General features: G+C 39.5%; 1 protein-coding gene across 7 annotated transcripts in view; it reads right to left on the bottom strand.

Moving 5' to 3' along the window:
• The window catches only part of LOC103181252 (disks large homolog 1), a 198152-nt gene that overhangs the window by 52911 nt on the left and 121699 nt on the right, over positions 1-23542 (bottom strand). For all 7 annotated transcript variants that reach the window (XM_042339091.1, XM_007897864.2, XM_042339089.1 and 4 more), the window contains 6 exons: positions 13405-13455; positions 10906-11030; positions 8942-9111; positions 7538-7674; positions 6421-6565; positions 30-165 (listed from right to left, as the gene is read on the bottom strand). In XM_042339091.1, the coding sequence (XP_042195025.1) occupies positions 30-165; positions 6421-6565; positions 7538-7674; positions 8942-9111; positions 10906-11030; positions 13405-13455 (764 nt within the window). The remainder of the gene's footprint in view (positions 1-29; positions 166-6420; positions 6566-7537; positions 7675-8941; positions 9112-10905; positions 11031-13404; positions 13456-23542) is intronic.

Genomic DNA, 23542 nt, shown 5'->3' with positions numbered 1-23542 from the left:
CTTGTAAATGTATCATCATGCCATCTTACCGTGTCATTTCATCATCGCCCATGAGTTTAGTAATCGGTGAGTATCTGCCCGGCGATGATGGAGGAAGTGTTTGTTTATATTCTGAGTTTCCTAAGTAGTTGGACGGCGTGATATGGTTTTCCATTTGGGAATAGGCTGAAAGAATACACAAGATGTTAATGAGAATTATTTTTCAACCATCTTCATAATTTCTCTGTAGCAGATTAAAATTAAGGCACATTTTTAGATTATAAAACTGCAAACCGAGGAGGAACATTTGTGCAAAGAATAATGAATACTGTGAAGGGCATTACAAGCTGGAATCTAATAGATTGCATAATGTGTGGCAATTGAGGATTCAAATGGTTTAATGGACATTTAGGAATCATAAGGCTATAATTTCAGCAAAGCTGTTTAAAGAATCGAGGCAGAGAGTGAAATGAGAGATTTATTAATGTCTTCAGAAATGCAATGTAATTTTGGCCTTAGGTTCTCTTGTAGGGATTTTGTTATTTGAGATAATGTGTCTCAGGCACTAATGTGACTCAAATGCAAACACCTTTGTGCCTTGGGACATCCTCCTGACGTGAAAGGAGTTATAGTCTGTGAAGCGCTTTGAGACAACTTGAAGACATGATAAGGCACCATAGCAAATGTAAGGATTATTATTATACAAATATTGTTGTTGATTCAGAAGGCTGAAATTTAAATTCCCACATTGGGACTTCAGTTCAGTCTAGGCTGACTCTTCAGTGCAGTAATGGGAGAGCACTGCATTGTAGAAGGTGTGGTCCTTCAGATGAGCCATTAAACTGAGATCTGGTCTGTTGGACAATAAAAATTCCATGGCTATTGAAAAGAGATCAGATTTTTTTCCTTGAATCCTGGCCAACGATCCTCTTAGGTAAATGAGTCATGGTTAATTGTAGGACTGTGCTATGTGCAAATCGGCCACTACATTTGACTCCAAGGCAGTCAGCACACTTTATAGCTGTTACAGTAAAGCGCTTTGAGGTTTATTTGTTGATGTCATAAAAATGTCGCAAAATACTTCACAGGTATTTTTAACTGCAAAGTGTAGTGCTTATATATTTGCGTAGGTGAGTGAGGCAAACAATTTGTACACAGCAATGTCTATACCAATGACCAATTACTTGGGAGTTGTTGTCCAGGATTATTGGCTTGAACAACAGGAGAAACTCCCTTCTCTCTTTGAATAGAGTCATAGGATTTTTAACATACATCTCAGCAGGCAGGTGAGAGTTTGGTTTTAATGTCTCATCTGAAGGACAGCTTTTTAGAGGTAGCCTAGATTAAAATCGGGGTTTCAACTCACAACCTCAACTCAGAGGTGAGAGCTCTACCAACTGAGCCAGGCTTACATCTTCAATTATTAAATAATCATTGTCACGGACAACACAAACAGATCAGATATTTCTATTTTAAATACAGGAGTGTTCAGCTATTGTGAATTAAACTCAGTTAATGGAGAAAGAATGCCTCATTCCTATTCTACTCTATTACCCTGCTGCTGCACTTACTTGGTCCCAAGAGAGCACCATATTCTGCCTCAGGAAGCAACAACCTCTAACTCTCGCCACAATGAGGTGGCTTTTGCATTGCCAGCCAGCCCTGGGGATTGGGGAAAGTCCTCAGTCAAGAGTGGTCATGATGCACATCAGCTACGATATGAACTTGCACGTCAGCTATGATAGCCTTGGATTAACTCAAAAGTGGCTTTAATCACTCAAGGTTAATTTAAATTATTTATAAACTGAGAAAGGAATGCAGATATTCCATCACTCACACACTTAGTTCAAATCGGTTTCGTTTCAGGGAAGAAATGCCACAACAATCGGGTTAATTGTGTCATCGATCTCCCATCACACAATGAATCCCTTTGAACAGAAATGAGCAGCAATGAGACTGAACAATATGCTTAAATCTAACCCTGCTGCTGACGCGGTCACAAACTGATCATGGTTGCATTAACTCAATTTTAAAAAAATCCAATAATCCCTTTCCCCGATCAGCACAAATCATTCAGGTGCTTTCAGAAAACCACCTTCTGCAGATTGTTGCTTTGCCCAATCCTACTCGTCCCAATCTGCATTCACATCATGAGTCTAATATTTACTGTCCACGTACAGACTCCCTAGAATAGGTTTGTTCAAACTTAACACACAGGACTGCGGCTACAAAAGATTTAAAATCCTATACATGAGGAAGGAACAGTGTAAGATCACCATTACTAGAGACAGGTAACAATATCCTACAAACCTATTTGTTTCACATCATTCATTAATGAAACATTTGCAATGTATTAAGCATCTCACTTGCTCACTCTATCCTGATTAACCATGGCAAGTCAGTGGACATACTCATGGATTCTGATGCACTGCAACTTAAGCCATTTATAAGCTTAACTATTAACATAATTAACATAATCCAACATAACAATATTAGTTCAACATCCCAACTAATATTTAAACGGCTGTGCCACAAAACAGACAAACAAGATATGTTGCTCAAAGAGATGCCGAGTATTTCACAACTTAATCATTAAGTAAAATATGAAATATTTCAATGTCAAAGATCAACAATGGTAATGAATGATGTGACTGTCAAACTCAAGTTAGCTTCAACTGCATAAACTAACTGATCACACCCTCTCTCTCCTCATTCACCTCCCACAACCTTGTGTATTCCTCTCATCTATGGCATGACGATGGTTACCTGAAATATTTCAGGAGACTTAAGTGGAGAAGGAAATTAGTTTCACAGAAATACAAAATAAGAATGCATCCAGTTGGCATTAAGGCAAGAGTCAGAAGAGGAAAAATAACATTCTCAAGTCCAAATGGTTTTGCAGTGGGGTAGGGAAGGGGACATGGAGGAAGTGAGGTAGGGAGAGAGAAAAGAGAAGGTGGGGGCTGATAGGTACACTACAATCAACCCAACTGTTCCCAATGTTCTTTTCAATACAGCACATTTTCCAGAGGCTACTGGGTAGCAATCAGTAGCAGAAAAATTCGGCTGATTTTCTCCTCAGGCCACTGAGGTCAGTTGTAGTATACCCCACATTTAAAATCAACTGCATTAGCACAGACCAGGGATCAAACACTGTATTTTTCTAGTGAGTATACCTCAGCACAGCAGCATGCAGTACAATTATCCACAGAACTGTCGGAGAACTTAAAAATAAGTGCTTGGTGTTTATATGTAACTGAAAAAAATTATTAAAGGGCACACGCCTGGCAGTGTCTAATCTCTCCTCAGCGTGAAGGAAGAGAGGATTAGTGAACTGAGGGATTTTTAATTAAGAAACAAAATGCATACTTTTTAATGCTAGAGTGAATAAATGCATTTATTTCCAGCATTCAACCATATCTAATGGCTCTGTGGCTGAAGGACAGCTGGGGAAGTTAATCAATGTTTTGTATCATTAAATAAATACTCTGGTTCAGCATTGTGCCAGTGTTAATGGTTGGAACGCTTCAGTCATCCTGTCACTGTGGTTAGGGCTCGGGTCAAGACTAGGGCTCAGGTTTATCAGTCTGTAACACGTTGACGGTTTTCATCCCTACTGTATGAGATGAGGAATGGAATGCAACCTTTGTGATTTCTGCCCATTTCTCATCTTTTAAATGCTGGATGTTTTTTTTATATATGTGCGTGTGTGTTTGTGGGGGGGGGGGAGCAAACGAATATTGTTAGATTGAAACACAACGTCTGAATGGCCTACTTCTATCCCATACAATTTTTTCATTCTACTGTGGGAAGCCTGACCCTGTATTCAAGAACTGCATAAACCTTTGCCAACTTTCCCTCCCATTACTCCTTATATGAGAAATCTTTGCCTGGAGCCAGAGCTCCCTGCACTATAGAGCTTCTTGGTGCAGTGAGAGTCACAAAACGTGAATCTCTTTTGCTATTTTATCGTCACCTTTGGTGCTTTGTGCAAATCCTTTCAGGATGTTTTAGCATTTATTTCTGATGTACATCCTTGACATTATATATCATATATAATAATAATAATCCTTACATTTGATATAACGCTTTTCACGTCTTCTAGACATCTCAAAGCGCTTCACAGAATACGCTGCAAAGTGAATTGACCGTATATTTGTGGGTGAAACGCCACAGCCAATTGTGCACAGCAGTGTCCCACAAACAGTCACGGATTTAAAATGACCAATTTATTATTGTTTTTGTTTTGGAGGGATTATTATTAGGCGTGTGAGTAAGGAAACTTGCCCAAGGTTTCACCCTGGCTGGAATTAAACACAGGTGTCTCACTTACAAGGCGAGTGCTCTAACCACTGAGCTGCAGGACTCCACTATAGTGTGGACTTCTCAGGTTACTGTTCCTACTGTGAGTATTAAGAGTTCTCCTCTGGAGATTGAGGTCAGTGGCCCTGTGTAAAAGAACTGTCAATATTTCAGTTAACACTGACAACCAATGGCATCAATCTGAGCAACATGTATAAGAACTCTGGCATCTCATCTATAATGAAACCAAATGTCAAGCTTATTTTTGCAGGTAAAGTTACCATCTTGAAAAACAAAGTGGGCAGAAACACAAGGCATGAATTTTACAAGGTTTCTATGCTTTGCAGTTGTCAAAAATATTCTGAGAACACAGGAATTATATCCATTTCTACAGACATTGAGTGGTTCTGAAAGGATTTAACGAGCATTTTTTAATTCTAATTCTTATGTTTCCGAGTGTCATATTCAAGTCACAAAAATCAGATGCGCAACTGAGATGTTACAATCGTACATTAAATTATCTGTACTGAAAGAGTTAACTACTGTGATTTCCTATCCTCTAGAATTTGGATAAAATGTGACCATCGAAGACAGAGAGTCCAATTTCAACACATTAAATGCGCTTTACTCTGAAGGTCAAAATGCCCTCAAAGTCCTAAATCACTACATTTCTCTCTGGTTCATTCCAGTTACAATGTTCTTTCAAAAAAAGGAAAGTAAATTCTTCATTCAAATTCTCTAGTTTCTTGTGCAGTCTCTAATCAATTCATCAGGCAGTGTTTGGGAGGAGACTACAAGCATACCTAATCAGTAGGGCTTGAAACTCAATGCAGTCCTCTTATCCCCTCACTCTCTTTGTCCAACAAAATCAGCAACAGATCGATGAAGTGCATTTGTGGTTAATGAGATACAAAAAGCCAACTGACTTACGAGTCAGCAGACTGATAATGCAAACTCTTTTTTATTGCCAAATGATAAAACTGGTTTATTTATAGTTTTTTTTTCCTATCACAACAGACTCCTTATTGCCAAGTAGTTGCAATATTAGAAAACAAGTATCGAACTCACTTAAATTTTAGTTGATAGCACTCGCCTCTGAATCAAAAGGATTCTCCCTCTGGAACAGTCCCTCCGTCTCGCCTCCTTCCCTTGCCTCTTTCAAGACCTTCCTCTTCGACCATGCCTTTAGTTGACCTCCTCCCCCCCATCCCCACCCTCTTCGATCCCAAAATACTGATAGGCCAGCGCCTTGGGACGTCCTCCCGACGCGAAAGGCGCTATACAAATTTTGTTGTTGTGGGTTCGAGCAACATGCCGGGACTTGGAACTCAGTCCAGGCTGACAGACTCTCCTTTGATAGGAGCCCCGCAAAACAATCATCCGGTTCCTCAGAAAGGGCAGATATTTGATATAAGTATAAAGCTTCAGCTATATATGCGTGTGTGTATATGTGTGTATATATATTTATACACACACACGCATACACAGACACACACATTTGATATGTGTATAAAGCTTCAGGAGCACCAACAGACTACTGAAGCAATTTAGTTTCTCAACAGTATAATCCACCCATGACTTGGACCCGTCTGGGTACGTGATAAATTAGAATAATCAATGAGTAAATATTACCCAGTGCACTTAATATGCTGCCATCCCCCATTGGTGATGTCTTGCATAACATCATGCTATCCAAAGCACTGAATTTTGGACAATTCTTTTACAACAATATGGATTTCTTACATGTAAAGAAGCTTTTTGTTACTTGGTCTGCACGCAGAATATGGCTAAGAGAATAAGTAAAGGAAGCTGGTAGCCCATAGTTCATAACATTGCTTTTTAAATTAAAACCAAAAAATCCTGTCCGACCTTAAACTTACAGACTTACATATCTGTGGTTCTGGGCCTTGCTCTTAATACGACATCTTACATTGACACAGTGCCTTTCGTAGAAGGAATGCACTTCACTGAGTGAAAATAATTTGAAATGAAGTGAATGCTATGTAGGAGGATAGCATTGACCACTGATACTATTACAAGCAGTGATATTATTAAGGGATGATGAAATACTTAACAAATTATAATTAGCAACAAAATTCAGGTTGCAGGCTTGCAGCTGGGTGTTCCTGACAGACTTACAGTTGGTGATATCTGGAGGGGCATATCCATCATTCATGTACATGCTGGTTGGCTTAGCGACCTTCAAGTACACCACCTCCGCTGTGTTTTTCAAAGCTGTCACCGCATCTTCGTGGGTAACTTCATCCAGATTGGCAGCATTCACCTCAAATACAAGAAAGGCAACACAGTAAGATTGAGTATATCACCTAAAAATGCATAGGTAGATGCGAGCCATCTGTGACCATGAGATAAATACAACGGCAGTCTAGGAGAACACCTGGCAGTAAGACGTTTCAATGGCATATGCCAATTACATAGGAGACAGCTAATATTCCAGTAGTTAATAACATGCAAAGTGGCCATTTATTTTTCTCGTGGAACGACACTGAACAACAGCTTTAATTTATGGTTCAATCAGATCAGTACTAAAAACGGAAAATGACTTTAACACTCGTAATCTGCTGGGTTATTGGAATTCCATGGTAGTTTATTAATAGGATTTGAAATCACTTCAGAACAAATCAAAGAACCTCGTTAAGCCATGATGGACCTGTTCCCCCACTCGTTCTCACCTCCCTGGAGACACTCAATCCGTGCAAACTCCACTCGGAAGTAGAACTGGATTGGTACATGGGCGGACGTTTAGAATGCATGCAAGCAGGGATAAACAACAATGTGCATTTATATAGTGCCCTTCACACGGGGTAACGTTTCACAGAACATTTCCTCTCGACAAATTTGCAGGATTAAAACTTCAGGATTCAGCACGAGTGTTGTGACCAAGGATGCCGATGGTGGAGATTTTTTGGAAGGTTGCCCGAAAGAGACCCTTCTCCTCCCTCCGAACTCCTTCTGATGGTGAGAATATTCAGTGTGGGCATCTCTTTTTTTTTGGAAATGTGCTTGAAAGGAGAGTGAACTCTCCCTGTTACCTCCTGCAGAATACCCAAGACAAGTAAACGCATCATCCCATGGCATTCTTGAGCATACAATGGTCCATTTTAGAGTGTGCAGATAAGTGGTTCAACCAGCACTGACATATCGGGGGTCCAAGATTCAACCTAATCTCATTAAAATACTGATGGAAAGGGAATGCTACAATTAATAAAAAATGGAGCACATGCTTGGAACTTACTGCCAGAATCTTGTCCCCTATCTGGAGACGACCATCTTTGTGCGCTGCTCCTCCTTCTATAATTTTGGTTACATAGATGCTGTTATCTCCTGGAATGTGTTGGTTTCCAACACCTCCAGCTATGCTGAACCCCAGACCTGTTTTTTTTTGATAAAGGAAAATGAAACATAACATTTAAATATGGCATTGTTAACAGTATTAAACATATTGCTCCCAACTTAAAATTTTATTTTACCAGAGCAAGTTAACACATTTTTGCTAAATACGCAGCACTCTCTAACAAGATCGCAGGATGCCAGGTGTTTCAATGTTTTATGACAAGGTTTGTGCCACAGTTAATATCCCAATTAACGTGAAAATTCAACAACTAAAGTCCAGAGCGGAAATGATGGGTGGGAGGAGTGCAATAGATATTAAATAGACAGAAAACAGAAAGACAGATGTTAAATTTAGCTGCTAAATGAGATGAGTCTTTCCTCCTCCCACCCCCAGAACAGGAAGACAAGCTTTGGTTTCATGCGGAGCTTGGCTTTAATGGGTGGCACATTCAGGTACTCCTAAATGAAGTGCAAATCTGAAGGATGCAAATCAAAATATCAAGATGGTATAGTTCACACCCATGATCTCTCGTGTGAGTGAAAGCACTTCAATTATAAGGTGCTTTCACCTGCACTCAGCAAAAGGCATCCAATTTTGTTGTATATATTTCAGATGGTTTAGATTATGGTTTCACGTAGTATAATGGGTTCAAATAGACATTTCAGGGAAGATTACAGCAACTAACAAGTGGGGCTTAAATAGCCTTGAGCTTGTCACCATTTTGTTATTAATATTTATTTTATATTACTGTGGAACCCTTTTTATCTATCAAATTCAATTATTTCCAGGTAATGGGATTTCTTCATTTTGACGGATACTGGTGGTTTTACAGCAGTTGTGTTTGACAGACAACAGTATAGAAAAGGCAGCTGTACCGACTGCTATGAGTTCAGAGTCACAATGGTATCCAAGGAGAAGAATAAACCCAAGGGATGTGATGGTGGAATCTACTAGTTAGGATTTAGTCTACAATGTTTCTTCACAGGTCATTTAGTTCTGTGATGCAGTAGTTTACTGAGAAGTCTAGTGGTACGTAGGGAATTGAATACAAATAACCCAATGACAACTCATTTTGCTTCACTTGCCTCCACTGCTACCACATGCATTGGAACACATTTGATCAGCTCAACAAATTGGCATATAAAAGATAGTCTTCTAACAAGGTTTAATATTGTGTTTATTGGGGAGAATTCTGTTTGGTCTGTCCAATCAATAAACTTATAAACTTAATCTTTTGGGAACTTCGGAATGTAGAAGTGTTACACTAAACAAAACTTGTGTAAATACAGCAAAAGTGCTACATACCTTTTGGTCCTTTGACGAGTTTTATTTCTAAGATTTTTTCTGTGATTGGTTTTCTTCTCCGCACATAGAGCCTCACGACCCATCCGGCCTCTTTCAGAGCTTCTACTGCTTTGCTGTGCGTTACTTCCCGTACATCCACCTCATTTACCCTCAGGATGCAGTCATTAACTCTGAAATTAGAACCATAATTTGTCACACTCAAATAGACTTTAAATCGTCAAAGGTGCTGAGAGTTTTTTTTAAACAGTGGACACTCATTAGAGTAACCCTGTTCCTATTCACAAGGAGCCCGAAAATGTAAGACATTAAATAGCAATTTTATTCACAAAAACTATAAAGGCAGCTGAAGTGTGAAACGGAGCATTCATACAGGTAGATCAGCAGTAGAAGGTAAATGTGTATTTAATCTTTGCTATCCCTGACCTAATAAAGATTGGTCCTGACACAAAGTGGGTGGCCGGGGATGCTCAGAACTCTTCAGTTTTCCTGGCGTGACAACTCATTTAGAAAGGGAATAACTATTTGCTGATGGTTTGGAAACGTACCTCAAATGAGCCGTGGAAAATATCAGCCACAGCTCCTCTTACAGATCCTCATTCCCGTAAGTACTCCTGGATGAGTTTCATCTGGTCCAGTTGCTTTACATTCAAGCATTTGAGANTTTTTTGTAATAATAATAATCCTTGCATTTGATATAGCGCTTTTCACATCGGGAGGATGTCCCAAAGCGCTTCACGGAACACACTGTAAAGTGAATTGACTGTATATTTGTGGGCGAACGCGGCAGCCAATTGCGCACAGCAATGTCCCACAAACAGTCGTAGATTGAAAATGACCAATTTATTATTGTTTTGGGTATGGAGGGATTATTATTAGGCTCTGTGTGGAGTAAGGAAACTTGCCCAAGGTTTCGCCCTCTGCCTGGAATTGAACTCAGGTCTCTCGCTTGCAAAGCGAGTGCTCTAACCACTGAGCTACAGGACTCCACAAATATAATGACTATTTCATTAATAATCTCTTCTCCATTAACTCAGATGCATTTCCTTCTCCTCTGACTGTCAAGCATTGCTTTCCACATTATAAACCATCGAAGATGAAGAGGTTTTCTCTTCGCTGTTTCACATTTATAAAAAGGCCCTACTCCTCAATACTCTTTCTATTGTCAAGATATCTAAAACACAATTGATTTTTCTATCTAAAAACATTTTACCCATTAGATTCTGCCCATTAGTGTCCATTTTCCCCATTAATGTCTTTCCATCGTCAAATGTCTTCAAATTTCTTAATGCTTTGCATGAATCACTGTGCTGATAAAAAATGAGGGATTTCAGCATTGAGCAGATGGGTTGGGACTACAATTCAAAACAATTCACATTTGCAAGAGAACTAACTCACAAATAGGGAGAAGGTAAATTTATTTCACGTTTGGAAAATCAACAAAAAGAAAATCTACAACTAGCTCTTTTAAAAAAAAAGACACTTGGTCAAAAACAATTTGTTTAAAGATATGGCCCCTTTTTGCAACTTCGAGATCCTGCCTCTGTAGCCAGCCTGGTGGTGCTGTAGTATATATGGGGCTCCATCAGATGGGGGTGTCCAGTCGCTTTCTCTACATATATGGTACCATCACTCTTCCTTTTCTCTTTTCCTGTTTATATTCACGAAATTCCTCTTGGTGATTGTTTATGAGCTCAGACAACAAAAACTTCTCAAATTGATGCTTGGTATATAATAAATCAACTAATAGCTAAGAGGTTACATTTACAGATTTCACTCTTCATTTTAAAATCAGCAAAAAGGGTCTTATCAGTTTCTCCTGAAAGGCCTTTGAAAGACGTTTCTGGATTCTTTCCTAGGCCTCCAAATTAGTCTGAAAGGTCAATGGCCAGTTTGCAAAAGGGGAGACAGAAGAAGCTGATTATGATGGAGGGGAGACAGAAGCAACAGATTATGATGGGACATACCGCAGTCTTCCATCCTGTGCAGCTGCACCTCCTGCAATGATTTTCGTGATGAATATGCTCGGATCATCGCCAATGTGGGGATTATCGGTCCCACCCGCGATGCTGAAACCAAGGCCAGAATTTCCCTATTGCAAGAACATAAGGAGAAAATTAGACACAATTCGAATTTAGAGCATTTCTGAGAAATTAATGCAAGATTGGCAGTGCTGAGCAAGGCTTATTATATTATATATAAACACAGCAGTCGCTGGGAACACACGGCAGGTCAGGCAGCATCCATGGAGAGAAGAAAATTAGTTAACATTTCAGATCAATAACCTTTCATCTGAAATATAATAATAAAGCTTATTATATTATGCTTTCCACGGTTTCCGCTGGCTTGCATGTAAAACAGCAAGTTGAACTAAAACGCAAAACTTTACCAACAAGTCAGAAATCATGGCACATTGAAGGGATATGGATTTACAGACACCCAACCGCCTACCTAGTTGTGGCCAAGGTATCAAGAGAGGTGCTAAGCGGAGTTTGAATTCTTATTACTGGAGACAAAGTTTTGAGCCCTGTTTACCCATCGAGAATCCAAAACAGCTCTGACAAAGATCAGGGAAAAGGCCATACCTCTCTCAACCTCCCAAGATGTGGGATGCTAGAACCCGAACATGGAATAAGTTAAGAAATAATCAAAAAAATGGCTGGTGAGTGAGTCAATTAATCATCGTCATCAGAACCATATGGCCCATCTACAAACATACGATATGGTGAGCTGCAGACTGCTCTTTTTGAATCTCCTATTATATGGATTCCGCCGACAGTTGCTGGTGAAAAGTTGTTCCACAAGAATTAGGCACGCTATTTCACCGTCCTCTCCTCCTCAAACCATTTGGTACAGCAAAGCCAGCTAATCAAGCTCTCTCCTCCCGCAGAGAGGAGCATTAATGCATTAGAGGTCCTGACTACTGTTAATTATATTACTGGGTTCAACAGCAGTGAGTAACAATTGTCCCAAGTATTCCATCTAAATAATTAAAATAAAATTTCAATTCCATGATGCCAATAAAGCACCGCATTCAAAGATAATGTGGTACAGAACTTTACACTGGCTACTTACAAGAATCATTTTAAATTGAAAACATAAAATTACCCCTCAATATTCCTCATGCAGTTCACCTGCTAGATGAATAGTGTGTACCATTATCCGAAGGCTTCCCAGCCATTTACAAATACATTTTGCAGACTCATTGAAGGGTTAACACCAGGTGGTTCTTTATTCATAAATCCCAAATCACTCTGTTCAAACATGCAAAGCTGAATTGAATGAGGCTCAAAATAATTATCAGTTCGGACACAGCCAAGGACATTGAGGAATGAGATATCCATCTCAATTTTCAGCACAAAGCATGTAAAAAAACACCAAAAAGGCAAAGTGAGTTTCCTTTCATTTCCACTAATAGAGTGACGTTGCAGATGTCACAAATACAATGAGTCGGTGATCAGTTAAAAAATATAATTAGTGAAATAGATTGCTAACTAAGGAGGATCTTTGTGATTATTATATCAATAGCGTCATTGACACTTAAAGTAGTCTCACTATGACTACAAAGAGAAGGGAAGTTGGAGAAAAGCCCTTTAAAGATGTATTGATGCCCTAAGTACATACACTGCACCCTTCTCATGTCATGAATAAGTAGCCAGCAACCTTTAGCACTTTTACCCAAGGAGACTAAAGCCCTGACAGCTCTAAATCTAAGCAACGTAACAGCAGTTTTGTTTGCATAAGTAGTCACAAATATAAACCAAAGATGACAGATGTATAAACCAAAGATGAGGATGAAGCTGAACAGGTAGTAAAAATGTGCACATCTCACAGAATTTTTCTTTTAGAAAAGGTTAACAAATCCAAGTTCGATATCAGTCATCAACAATAATTTAAATTTATATAGCACCCTTCACACAGGTTAACGCCTCAGAAGGCTTATCGTAGTGGATAAACAAGAAATAAGACATGTGCATCAGCTCCAGTCGAGGCTGAATGGGAGCCCATGGTCTTATTTGCCTTGATCAGACTCCAACTGGCACAGCCTTGATCAGCTGTGTTCTGCTATTCACTGGTGCAATACCAAAATAAAACCTAATTCTTCTGTCCATCTGGGGGTAGAGTGTTTTAGCTGCAACAATTTGTCTACACAAATGCGTGGGTTTCAGTAACCAAAGATGATCCTGGGTCTAGACTCCAGCTATTACCATTAAAATACTGAAAGTAATTCTGATAAGAATTTTGAATTACACATCAATGATCGAACGAAGGAGGACATTTGGTTTTGGCATTGTTGATCAATGTCTAAATGCTGCTAATAGACATAGTATTTCTAAGACTACTTAAGGACTTAAAGTGGTATAAGAAAAACTAGGCCAATGGAATAAAATACGGCTTCAATGCAAATTGACTGAACAATGCTTCTGAAAATGTGAGATGTTGAAGGAAACAAAAATAATTCTCACCCTTTCAAGCGTGATTTCTTCATATTCATAATCCACATCTGTGCCATTTACCTGCAAACAAAACAAGGAGACAGAAAAATGGTAATTTAGAAAAGTACTTCCTCAGAGATTGTAGCGGTATAGGAAAGAAAGCATGTTGCATATTATAAAAAATACAGAAACCCTCAAGCAGGAACACTGCGGTGAATTATGATCAATGCCATGTGGGATATGGGCCTTGGCCCTCATATAATAATAATAATCCTTGCATTTGATATAGCGCTTTTCACGTCGGGAGGACGTCCCAAAGCGCTTCACAGAATACACTGTAAAGTGAATTGACTGTATATTTGTGGGCAAACGCGGCAGCCAATTGCGCACAGCAATCTCCCACAAACAGTCGTAGATTGAAAATGACCAATTTATCATTGTTTTCAGTTTTGGAGGGATTATTATTAGGCGTGTGGAGTAAGGAAACTTGCCCAAGGTTTCGCCCTGCCTGGAATTGAACTCAGGTCTCTCACTTGCAAAGCGAGTGCTCTAACCACTGAGCCACAGGACTCCACAATTGTCTGTAGATCACACGTAAACTTGTCCGTTATTCCTAAAAGCTATTATTTTTCATCACTGCCATTTTGGGTGTTGTAGACCTGCTGCAAAAGAGCAGCTGATGTTAGCCCAATCCAAAATTTCAAATCACCAGTGGAGGAGCTGAAGGTCACATCTTTAGATGGCAAGGTACAACTAAAGGTCTGCTGTAAACACAGATTATCACACCGTACCATTTCCTATTTGGAACACTAAAACTTATTAATTTGAAGGCATAAAGCATGCAGGCCAGCAAACTCGTTTTTGCATTTGATGCTTTGTCTCTCAAGCTAAGGATGTCAGTGTGGGACATTGGACACATTTGGACTCCATGCCGCATGAAGTGCAGTACTGTATGGAGTAAATGAACAATGAAACTCCCTTCACTCAACCTCCTAAGACTACCCTTTGGTGCATCAAAACTTATCTTCAATTGATAAAGCACCCAGTGGAAATATGAAACCTAAAAATTGTAAACTTATATTGCAACTGCATACAGCATTTTGACCTACAAAATGGATGGTGTGGATCATACATAAGTTCAGTCTTTTGTAATCCAATGTGTACTGTGTGACCAGTGCTGTGGACCGTAGATTTGATAGTGCTTCTAATTCCGCAGAGAAGTGGTAGACTCCTAAAGCCCAATTACTGCAAGATTAATCACAGCAGCTGCTAAGCAATTCAATAAAGTCAAGAGGTCAAATGAGAAAAAAAGCACATTGCAGATGATCGTAATGTACAGCAAGCAATCAACTGTATAAATGTCAAGTCCCTCTCGTCGAGTACTGCCATGTACATCAGTGACAGCAGAAGCTCCATCTACATTGCAGAGAAGCAAACAGTCGAGGACAGCGCAGGTTGTGTTCTGTTGCAACAGCATTACTCTTGGTGCAGAAACAGTTATGGCCCCTACCGGGGTGCCAGTGCTAGTTTTTTTTGTCCCAAAAGGGACAACCTTAATCACGCCATATAACCCGGCTTCTAAAACATTTTAATTAAACTACTACACGGTTGTTCAAGGAACTAGCTGAATAAACGTTTCACTACAAACCTGTAGAGTGGCAGCAAAGTTCATGTTTATTAAATAGTGTTCATGTCAATTACCCCACGTCATCGAGTGCTGCAGTGTTTAACATTTTGCTAAACCAGCTCCAATGGGAATTTCATAGCCAGTTTAAAACTTTTCCAAAATCTCATTTCACTTCAATTATTCAGCAGTGCAAAATAACAATGGGATTTAGAGGCAACTTGGCCCAACATCATGGCAACTGACCCAGACTCCCAGTACTGAGTACACTTGGTCAAGCCATTCAGAGATAATTAAGGCAGATGCTCATTTTGATAATTCTGCTGGAGAGCTTTTGAGTGTCGAGTACCTACAAATACACACTACCTAGAGAGACAACTAGCACTGTAGTGTCATATCATTAATTCAGCAATTTGATTTTCAAGTTGGATTTGACTGAAATTGCAATTACACTCTCCTGAAGCGGCTGTCTAAAGCTGGGATGCTTCCATGTGCATAGATAGCCTCTGATATCTCTCCTATGTGGGTCGTAGTCACTCTTTAAGCACAAGTCTTGGTGGGCACCAAGTGTTGGTGGGCTGGGCTATTCAACCTGGGAGGAATGGTCATAGTCAAGCCGAGCATCCACATGTGTGCATTTTTTAGCAAGGGTCATTGGGTAGCAATCAAGAGTGGAAACTCTAGCCAACTTTACTTTCCTAGCCCAAGGCACTGACGCCGACTGTAGCAGTCCTACCATAGCACTCAAACAAAGAACAGAGAACTCAGCATAGAGCATAAGTCAATACTTGGGACTTTAAAGGTCTGTGTGGATTAGTTTAATATCTGATAATCTTTTTCTATTTTAAGAGCTTCTATTTTAAACAGAACCCTACTGCCAGTCAACAAATTTTAGAATATAAAATGTAATTTAGCAATAGGGAATGCAAACAATCCCAAGTCACACTTTAGGCTTTCTTTGATAGCCCAGTTAACCATTTAGGCTGATAAGTTCTAGAACTCAAAGGTTACAAAGGTCCCAAGTGTGTGTTTGCCAGTCCTCATTTTGCCACAAGAAACTGTTAAAATCATACAGCTGAAAATGAATTATGCCACAGAACCCAATATTCCTTGCAATTGATCCAGCTGACAGGACGTCTCAAAGCCCATAACAAGATTTACTATAAATTGCAGTGTCTGTGCATTTTTAGCTGAATGCAGTAGTTAATTTGCCCACAACAATGTCCTACAAACTGCCATGAAGCAAATGACCAATTTTATTTGGACGATCGTTGACCAGGAGAAACTCCCTTCCCTTCCAGGATAGTGCTGTGGGATTTTTAACTTGCACCTGAACAAGTAAATGGCGTTTCAGTTTGATATCTCACCTGAAGGGAGAGCACCTTAATGCAACACTCCCCCTGCACTGACCTAGAATCACAGAAAGAAGGTAAAATAAGAAGGGTTCTCAGAAGCATTTAACTGTGGACCGAGATTTAGGACGGTAGGCAAGGGAACAGATGGAAGAATGGGATTTGAATTGGGTGGGAGGGAGGAGATACCTGACAGACTGTTGTTTTACATCCATCCACATTATCAGAAAGAGCAGGTCATGGCACGGATGTGGGGTAGAAAGGACAGTTGAGGGTCAAACAAGACGCCAAGGTTCCGGACTGGCTCAGTGAAGTGGCACAAAGATCAGAGCTGGTTTCCTATATCAATAGTTTTCCAAACCTATCTTCACTGTCACAGCTTCAAAGATACACTGCTACTCAAAAGTATTTACAACCCTGTAGAAGCATCAATCACCAGGTTCCAATATAAACAGATTCAATTTAGTCAGAAAATTAATTGGATCAAAAAGCCAATGATTATTTGGCTTTCCGCAGAATAAAAATAGGTCGTCAAACACTGTTATTTTGTGGAATCTTGTATAAATTTTCAATGATTCTAAACTGTGTACAAATTTGCTCCTTTTTCTTTACATGTACAATAGATTTTATTTTCAATTCTTTCTGACAGTTCTTTTTCCCTATATTCAAACTGGAAAGATTTCTTCCCACAATTTTAAGTGTGGTGGAAGCGGGGGAAAGAAAAATAAATAAGAAAATATAATTTTACAAATGGAAAGCAAACCACCCTGTTTCTAGGCCAGTAAGTGAGCTGTATACAGAAAACCCACTGGTCATCATCCCTGAATTTGAGGAAAACAGTTCAGGCTACAGATGGGCAGCAGAAGGGAGACTCACCACAAGGTTTGCACGCCAACTATTCCTTGCAGTAAATTCAGATTGGAGCTAGCAGAGATCTGGCAGCTAGCTGCATGTCCTCCTCTCAGCCAGAGCTGGCATATGACATGAAACCATCGAGAGTAAGAAAGAAAATCTCACAAAACAAACAAATGTGATTTATATTTCTCAATGATACCTGTTAAAAAAATTCCTGGATCAGCAGGATGTATAAATGTAACTTTACCACAAATCAACAAGATTAAAGTTTTATAAGGGGGACATTGACCAGGATATAAAGGGTGAAAAAGAGTCACTGACAAATGTGCAATGACAATTTCACCAACATTTTCCAAAGTTCCATGCTCCTGCCTCTGAGGGAATGGATGGGAGTCAGATCGAGATTAATCTGTCAAAAGGATTAGACAAACAAAATGTATTTTAAACGCTCTGGGACGTTACGCTGCGTCACTATGTAAATGCAAGTTGTTGTTTAGGGATGGCCTATGAGAATTGTTCTCTGGGATTTCATTTCATAATATTAGAAGTAAACATCTATTTAGAATATTGTCTGTCACTTGTGTTGTGTGCATTTTAAATGATTATTATTTTCACCCATGCACTGTTTAATTTCCAACCACAACCAGATCGTTATTCTCCTTTGAAGCCAGTGTTTTTTTTGCATGATATTCCATTTCTTGAAACCAAGATGATTTGAAAATATCAGCACTGAACACGTTCACAAGAAAAAGATTCAGTGGGAATAAAAGCTACGTCATGTGAGGAGTTAGATACAGAGAAATCTAAGAGCTGATGGTATCTTGCAAGACTAAATTGTCTTGTTTGCAAACATGGAGAAGAAGCAGATGAAGCCATTATTGATCGAGCATGTTGCAAAATTACTAGGGACTGCAATCTAATTGAAGGGTTCGGATCAGTTTGATATATAATGAATAATGGAGGTACTGGAAGCAAGTTACAGGGATAAACTAATAAAGCTCAGGTTACATTGCAAACCACCAGAAACCTGCTCCGCACACAATCTGTACCAATGTCTCTCAGCAGGAATTGCAGGCTTACAGAGCTCTCATTATCAAGTGATCTATGAGATTGGCAGGTTTAGGTAGGAACTTGTAGCGACGGCATGTAATTGTTCCTTGTGACAGATGGGCTTAATTACAACACGTGCCATACAAGCAGATGACACTTCCACTACCTGAGCCAAATCGACATTGCATTAAATCAAATTAGCCTGTTTCAGTTCATAACAGGTTGGAATTGATCTCCTCGGCTCTGGACAACTTGGAAAGCAACACTCCCAACTAATCGGATTTGGGAAAGATGAACAGCTGTACTGATGGCTTGAATTCTTAATTAAATTTTTTTTAGAAGTCAATAGTTCTGAACAACACATATAGTACATTACTTTGTGCAGCTGTTTTAAAGGGTGCAGTAAGAGATGAGGATATGGTTCGTCATTGATGTGTACATCAAAGACTGTCTAAGGCAGAAATGAATAATCCAAGATTACTTCAGGCAGAAGTGTGTCAGTACAGAGGCCACATTCTTTAAAATATGGGTTAATGGCAGGTCTATAACTGGGACTCAAGAGTTCATTAATCCTCCATCAAGGTAAGGATCTGACAGTCATCCTGTAAGAAGCATCATCACCTTCAACACTCATCTGTTTAGATAGAGACACTAGTTTGTTAGGATCAAGAAGATTCTAAGAGAAGGGAAGGTCCTACGTTCATAGAGACAATGAAGGTTGAAGGTGAATATGTTTTTGAGTTGGCTCTATATACTATTTCAACAGACAAACTTTCAGAGAGAATCTTGACTGAAGAAGAAATGCTAAGCAAACCGCAGTGCAGTCTCTCACCAGCTAAATCAATTCCCCATTATCCCATCTAGATGACCACTTAGCATTACATAATTACCTCCAAGCAGCACAATGGAAGTCGCTCACTGTTACGTGAGGGTCCAGCTGGAGATGGAATGGGCAGTGGGAGCCAGATGATGTACTAAAGCTGGAGACCGCCAAAGTTCTCCTTGTTATCTTCTGAGTGAAGTCAACTCTGGTTAATTGCAGCCCTTCCTAATCTATTGTTGTGCCATGAGTTTTACCAGCACAGTTATTAACTTTGATTTGCTAGCATTTAAAATTTATAAATTAAGACTATTCCAACACAGCATCAGGGAACACAGACATGATTATATTCTATCAGCAGCAGTGTGGGATTGGGTGGGGGGGAGCGAAAGGGGTGGAGTATGCATACCATGAAGAAGAAACAGTCTCAAAGTCTCAATAACCTTTTCCTGTTCTGTGCTTTAGGTTCTTATTCTCGCTGCTGATTTCAAAGTGAGAGTCTGGCTTTATAATGTTCAGTACCAAGGCTAGCTCCTTAACAAGAAGTCAGCCCACAGAAAGTCTAGAGTGAATGGATTGAATAAAACATCTCCATGTATTAAATATAACCTCTGCCCAGAATCAATGCAGGCAGGCCCAATAATAATTTTCTGTCCGATACTTTCTGCTGGACCTTGCCTCTTCAGCATTGTTTTCTGGCTCCAGGTCTGTCACAGGGAAACAACCCAACACTACCCGTTTGTAAAATAACGTTGTTCACTGCAGTCTCTAAATAAGGATGATAAATTCTAGGTTCCCTTTAAGCATCCTATATATCTGAGATAAAGGGCCCATTTTAGACTCTGAATCAAAGGAGCTATTGCAGATCAGTATCGCATTGACATGCAGCAGCAGTGATACTTGGCTGGAGCTCGAAGAGGAATGTAGTAGGGGTAAGTGGAACTGAGATTTGAAGGCATTGTACTGGAGACAGAATTTGAAATCTGGACGTGGTTATATGACCAGTAATGGATTGGAGTGGAGGGCATTGCTAGGGAGATACTAGATTCGGGTATTACTCTGTTCACAACCCAGTTTTTTAATGTTGCGTCCTTCAAATGGTGACCTAAATTATTACCTTTCTTGAAAAAGCGAAAATCCTGTAAAATTAAACAAGATTGTGTCAGATTAAATGGGAAGTGCTTTTATCTGAATTGCTCCCTAATTGTTTCTCAGTAAAGTATCACCAGGTTCACTGCTGGCTAAATACCATCCTTATACAGATGTGACTCTCAGTCCTACTTCCTCCTGTAAATGATAGTTAATGACAACCTAAAAGACAGACATTTTGAATAGAATTCCCTCTGTGGCGCTCACATCCATTAGTTTTACAGGTTGCAACTGGAGCAGAAATTCATAACAATATCAAATAGAATTATCTGCGTTATCTGGTTCTGACCAGCAGTTTTAAATGTAAACTGAGATTACAAAACACTTTGCACAGAAGGTTCACACGAAGCACAGAGTTTTCAATCCACAGCATATTCTTAGAATTTGGATTGTACACAGTCAAGATGTGGTCCCATGACAAACACTGCAGAATAGTTGTGTGTCTACCAGAATGAAAGTGCTGATAAATGGCTTTTTAGCTGCACAGGCAACAATGTGGCTCCAGAATGGTCCTGGTAAAAACTTAAAAGGGGCATGTTTAACATGAGGGGCATATTTTTTCCTCTAAGACTATCCACAAAAGGTGATACAGTTTAGGTATGATGCTAAAGTCAGGAAATACGTACTAATATGTTTAAAATTGAGGAACTTTTATAGAGGTATAATAGTTTTTAAATTCGGGTCACTTTTTGTTTTACAATACGGCCAGTTATAATAAATATCAAGTAAAGTTCCTTCTCTCTTTGAGATGTGTCTTGGATGCAACCCGAAAAGAGGTCCTCAGGTGTTAGCAGACAGGATTACCCAAGCTGGACAAGGAACAGGAAGCAAACTCACACAGGTGGGAAGTTTTAGCTAGGCAAATTCCAGCAGAATGGGCACTTTTGAGATCCCAAAGGCTTTGGCTTCAGCTAAGACACTCGTATTTTCTGGGCCTGAGCAATTAGTATGTCCATTCCCTCCAATGTATGAATATTCTCTAGAAGGTACAGAAGTCCAACAATTTGAAATGTGTCTAACAATCGTCTTCAGAAGGTGAAGAAAACACATTTTGACTTGAAATGTCTCTGAGATGCATTCTAGGATTTAAGGAACCCTAACAGCTTCACACTGATAAGATATTTTCAATAAATAGTTAGAAATTGCATTCAGTGGTTTCTCACCGTTGCTGAAGGACATCCATTCATTATGCACATTTTCTATTTCAATGAATGTGATTTTATTCAGATAAGCATCCAACTGTCTTCCTCAGTTTACCTATTTAATAAAAGCACCAGCTGGTGTAACACAATGGCACACTGACTTGGAAGAGGTCAGATTCCATCCCCCAGTCTGTGCTGAGGTAGCTAATCCAGTAGAGGCATTCAGCACTGCTTATCCAAAGGAGGGAAAACTCAACAAGGATTTTCAGTTCTGATCACCATCCAGGACCCCTGTGGAATGTGCACATCAGGTGAAACCAAAAAGGATTGTTGTGGAACTCTGCGGGCCACTGCCTCAACCCCACCACAGCTTTTTGCTATTTATTGTAACCTTCTTCTTTCTATTGCTAAAGCCATTCCAATCCAATTAGCTAATTAGCCAGCAATTCCAGGAGACTTAATCTTCTTTGAAAAGCCTAACTTGTGGAACCAGATCAAATGTTTTCTGAAACTCCAAGTGGATTTATATCCTTTATAAATTGTGTTACCCCTTGAAAGAACTGCAGTAGATTGGTGAGGCACTTATTAGCACTCGAAACCCATGCTGACAATTCCTCTCACGCTCTGTGTTCTTTAGGTGAGCACTGATGACTTAACAGATACTTTGGAACATTTTCTCAATAACCTAACTAGCCTACAATTACCAGGTTCATGTCTGACATCTTTTTGCACTATTAGGGTAACTGTTTCTGTGCTCAATTATATCTCCTGTGCTTCTGGAACAACTACAAAACTTAACCACAGCCTCACGAAAACTCATTTCAAGTTGGATGAAGCTTGAATTTAGATAGTACCTATGACATTGAAAGGTCTCAAAGATTTTCACATTAATTAATGTCATATTTAGTAACTATTTTTACAAGCAAACACAGAAACCTATTTGCACTTCCACAAACAATCTTGAGGTAGGTGACTGATTCTTCTGGTTTATTAGGACAAGAAACAAGAAAAAGGCAGAATTGGAGTCAGATTCTCAGAGAAGGCTCAAGGCTTATTTGGATTGGGATAAACCTTAAGGGGGGTTGCTGGACACTCACTAGCTAGGACCCAAGCTTACACTGGAGGCCATGTAGCAAATGTAACTTCCGCAGGTATCAACGCTCAGGAGGAGGGGAACCATTGGAAGGAACAGAGCTCTCCACTTAAACTGTTGCATATGGCAACCCACAGCATTGAAACATAAAGTACATTAAGTGCTGATATTCCAAGCTGACATGCTGGATTGATAGAGGATATTGAGGTGCATCAACTTAGTGAATAAGAGGCAGCAGATGGTAATACAACAATGGTGCTCAGAAAACATTAAGATGTGGCAGTGGAGCCTGACTGGTTAATGAATCACCTTTACTGTCAGCTAGTTGTTCTCCATCATCTAGATTGTAACAACAATTCAAATGTTTCTTGTCAGCACATTAGAGGCAGCATAAAGGATAAGAATCATAAGACGCTGGTGACAAGAAAATCTGAAGGTATCTGGCTCAACAGAACTGGTTTACAAGTTCAATTCTGGCAGATACTGTGGCCTGAATTTTCCCAATGTAAATTATTTAACTGCATATTCTCCAAAGTAATTCACTATAGGGGTTGGAAGAGGGAAGAGCTTAATACTTAAATTACATTGATTCCATAAGTTTCACACGGAAGGGGGGTAGAGATTGTACTGACAGATGCTTTGATTTAAAAGCATGAAGGAGCAAAGATATTTGGAGTTAAATAATTTTACAGCTTCGCAAATATATCAACTTCTAAGAATCTGACTGTCAAAAGAGGAACTTTCAGTTATTGTTACCACTTCAAAGCCACCTTAGAAAACACTGGTAAACATTTGGCCTCTCAGATGGTAAAAGTCCCTTTAAAACTCGACATTAAATGTCAAGACCCATCATCCAACACACGGTTCAATTTATGCTTCTATAGCAATTTAAACCTTTCTACGGTATTTCAGCTGTCTTGAGATAGGCAGGTGAGATTACTTGGTATTTGGAGATGCAGTTTGATTCTGTCCCTGTTTACAGCAACTTAGGTCCACAATGAATTCCGATTCCAGGCTTGTAGTTAAGGCTGCCTGTTAGCTCACAAATGTCACCGGTCTGCAACACATACTGTACACTGCACC

Source organism: Callorhinchus milii, unplaced genomic scaffold (assembly GCF_018977255.1).
Source record: "Callorhinchus milii isolate IMCB2004 unplaced genomic scaffold, IMCB_Cmil_1.0 Scaffold11, whole genome shotgun sequence".
NCBI classification, from domain to species: domain Eukaryota; kingdom Metazoa; phylum Chordata; class Chondrichthyes; order Chimaeriformes; family Callorhinchidae; genus Callorhinchus; species Callorhinchus milii.
The sequence above is the reverse complement of the archived record's forward strand: the minus strand, read 5'-3'. Positions and strand labels throughout refer to the sequence as shown.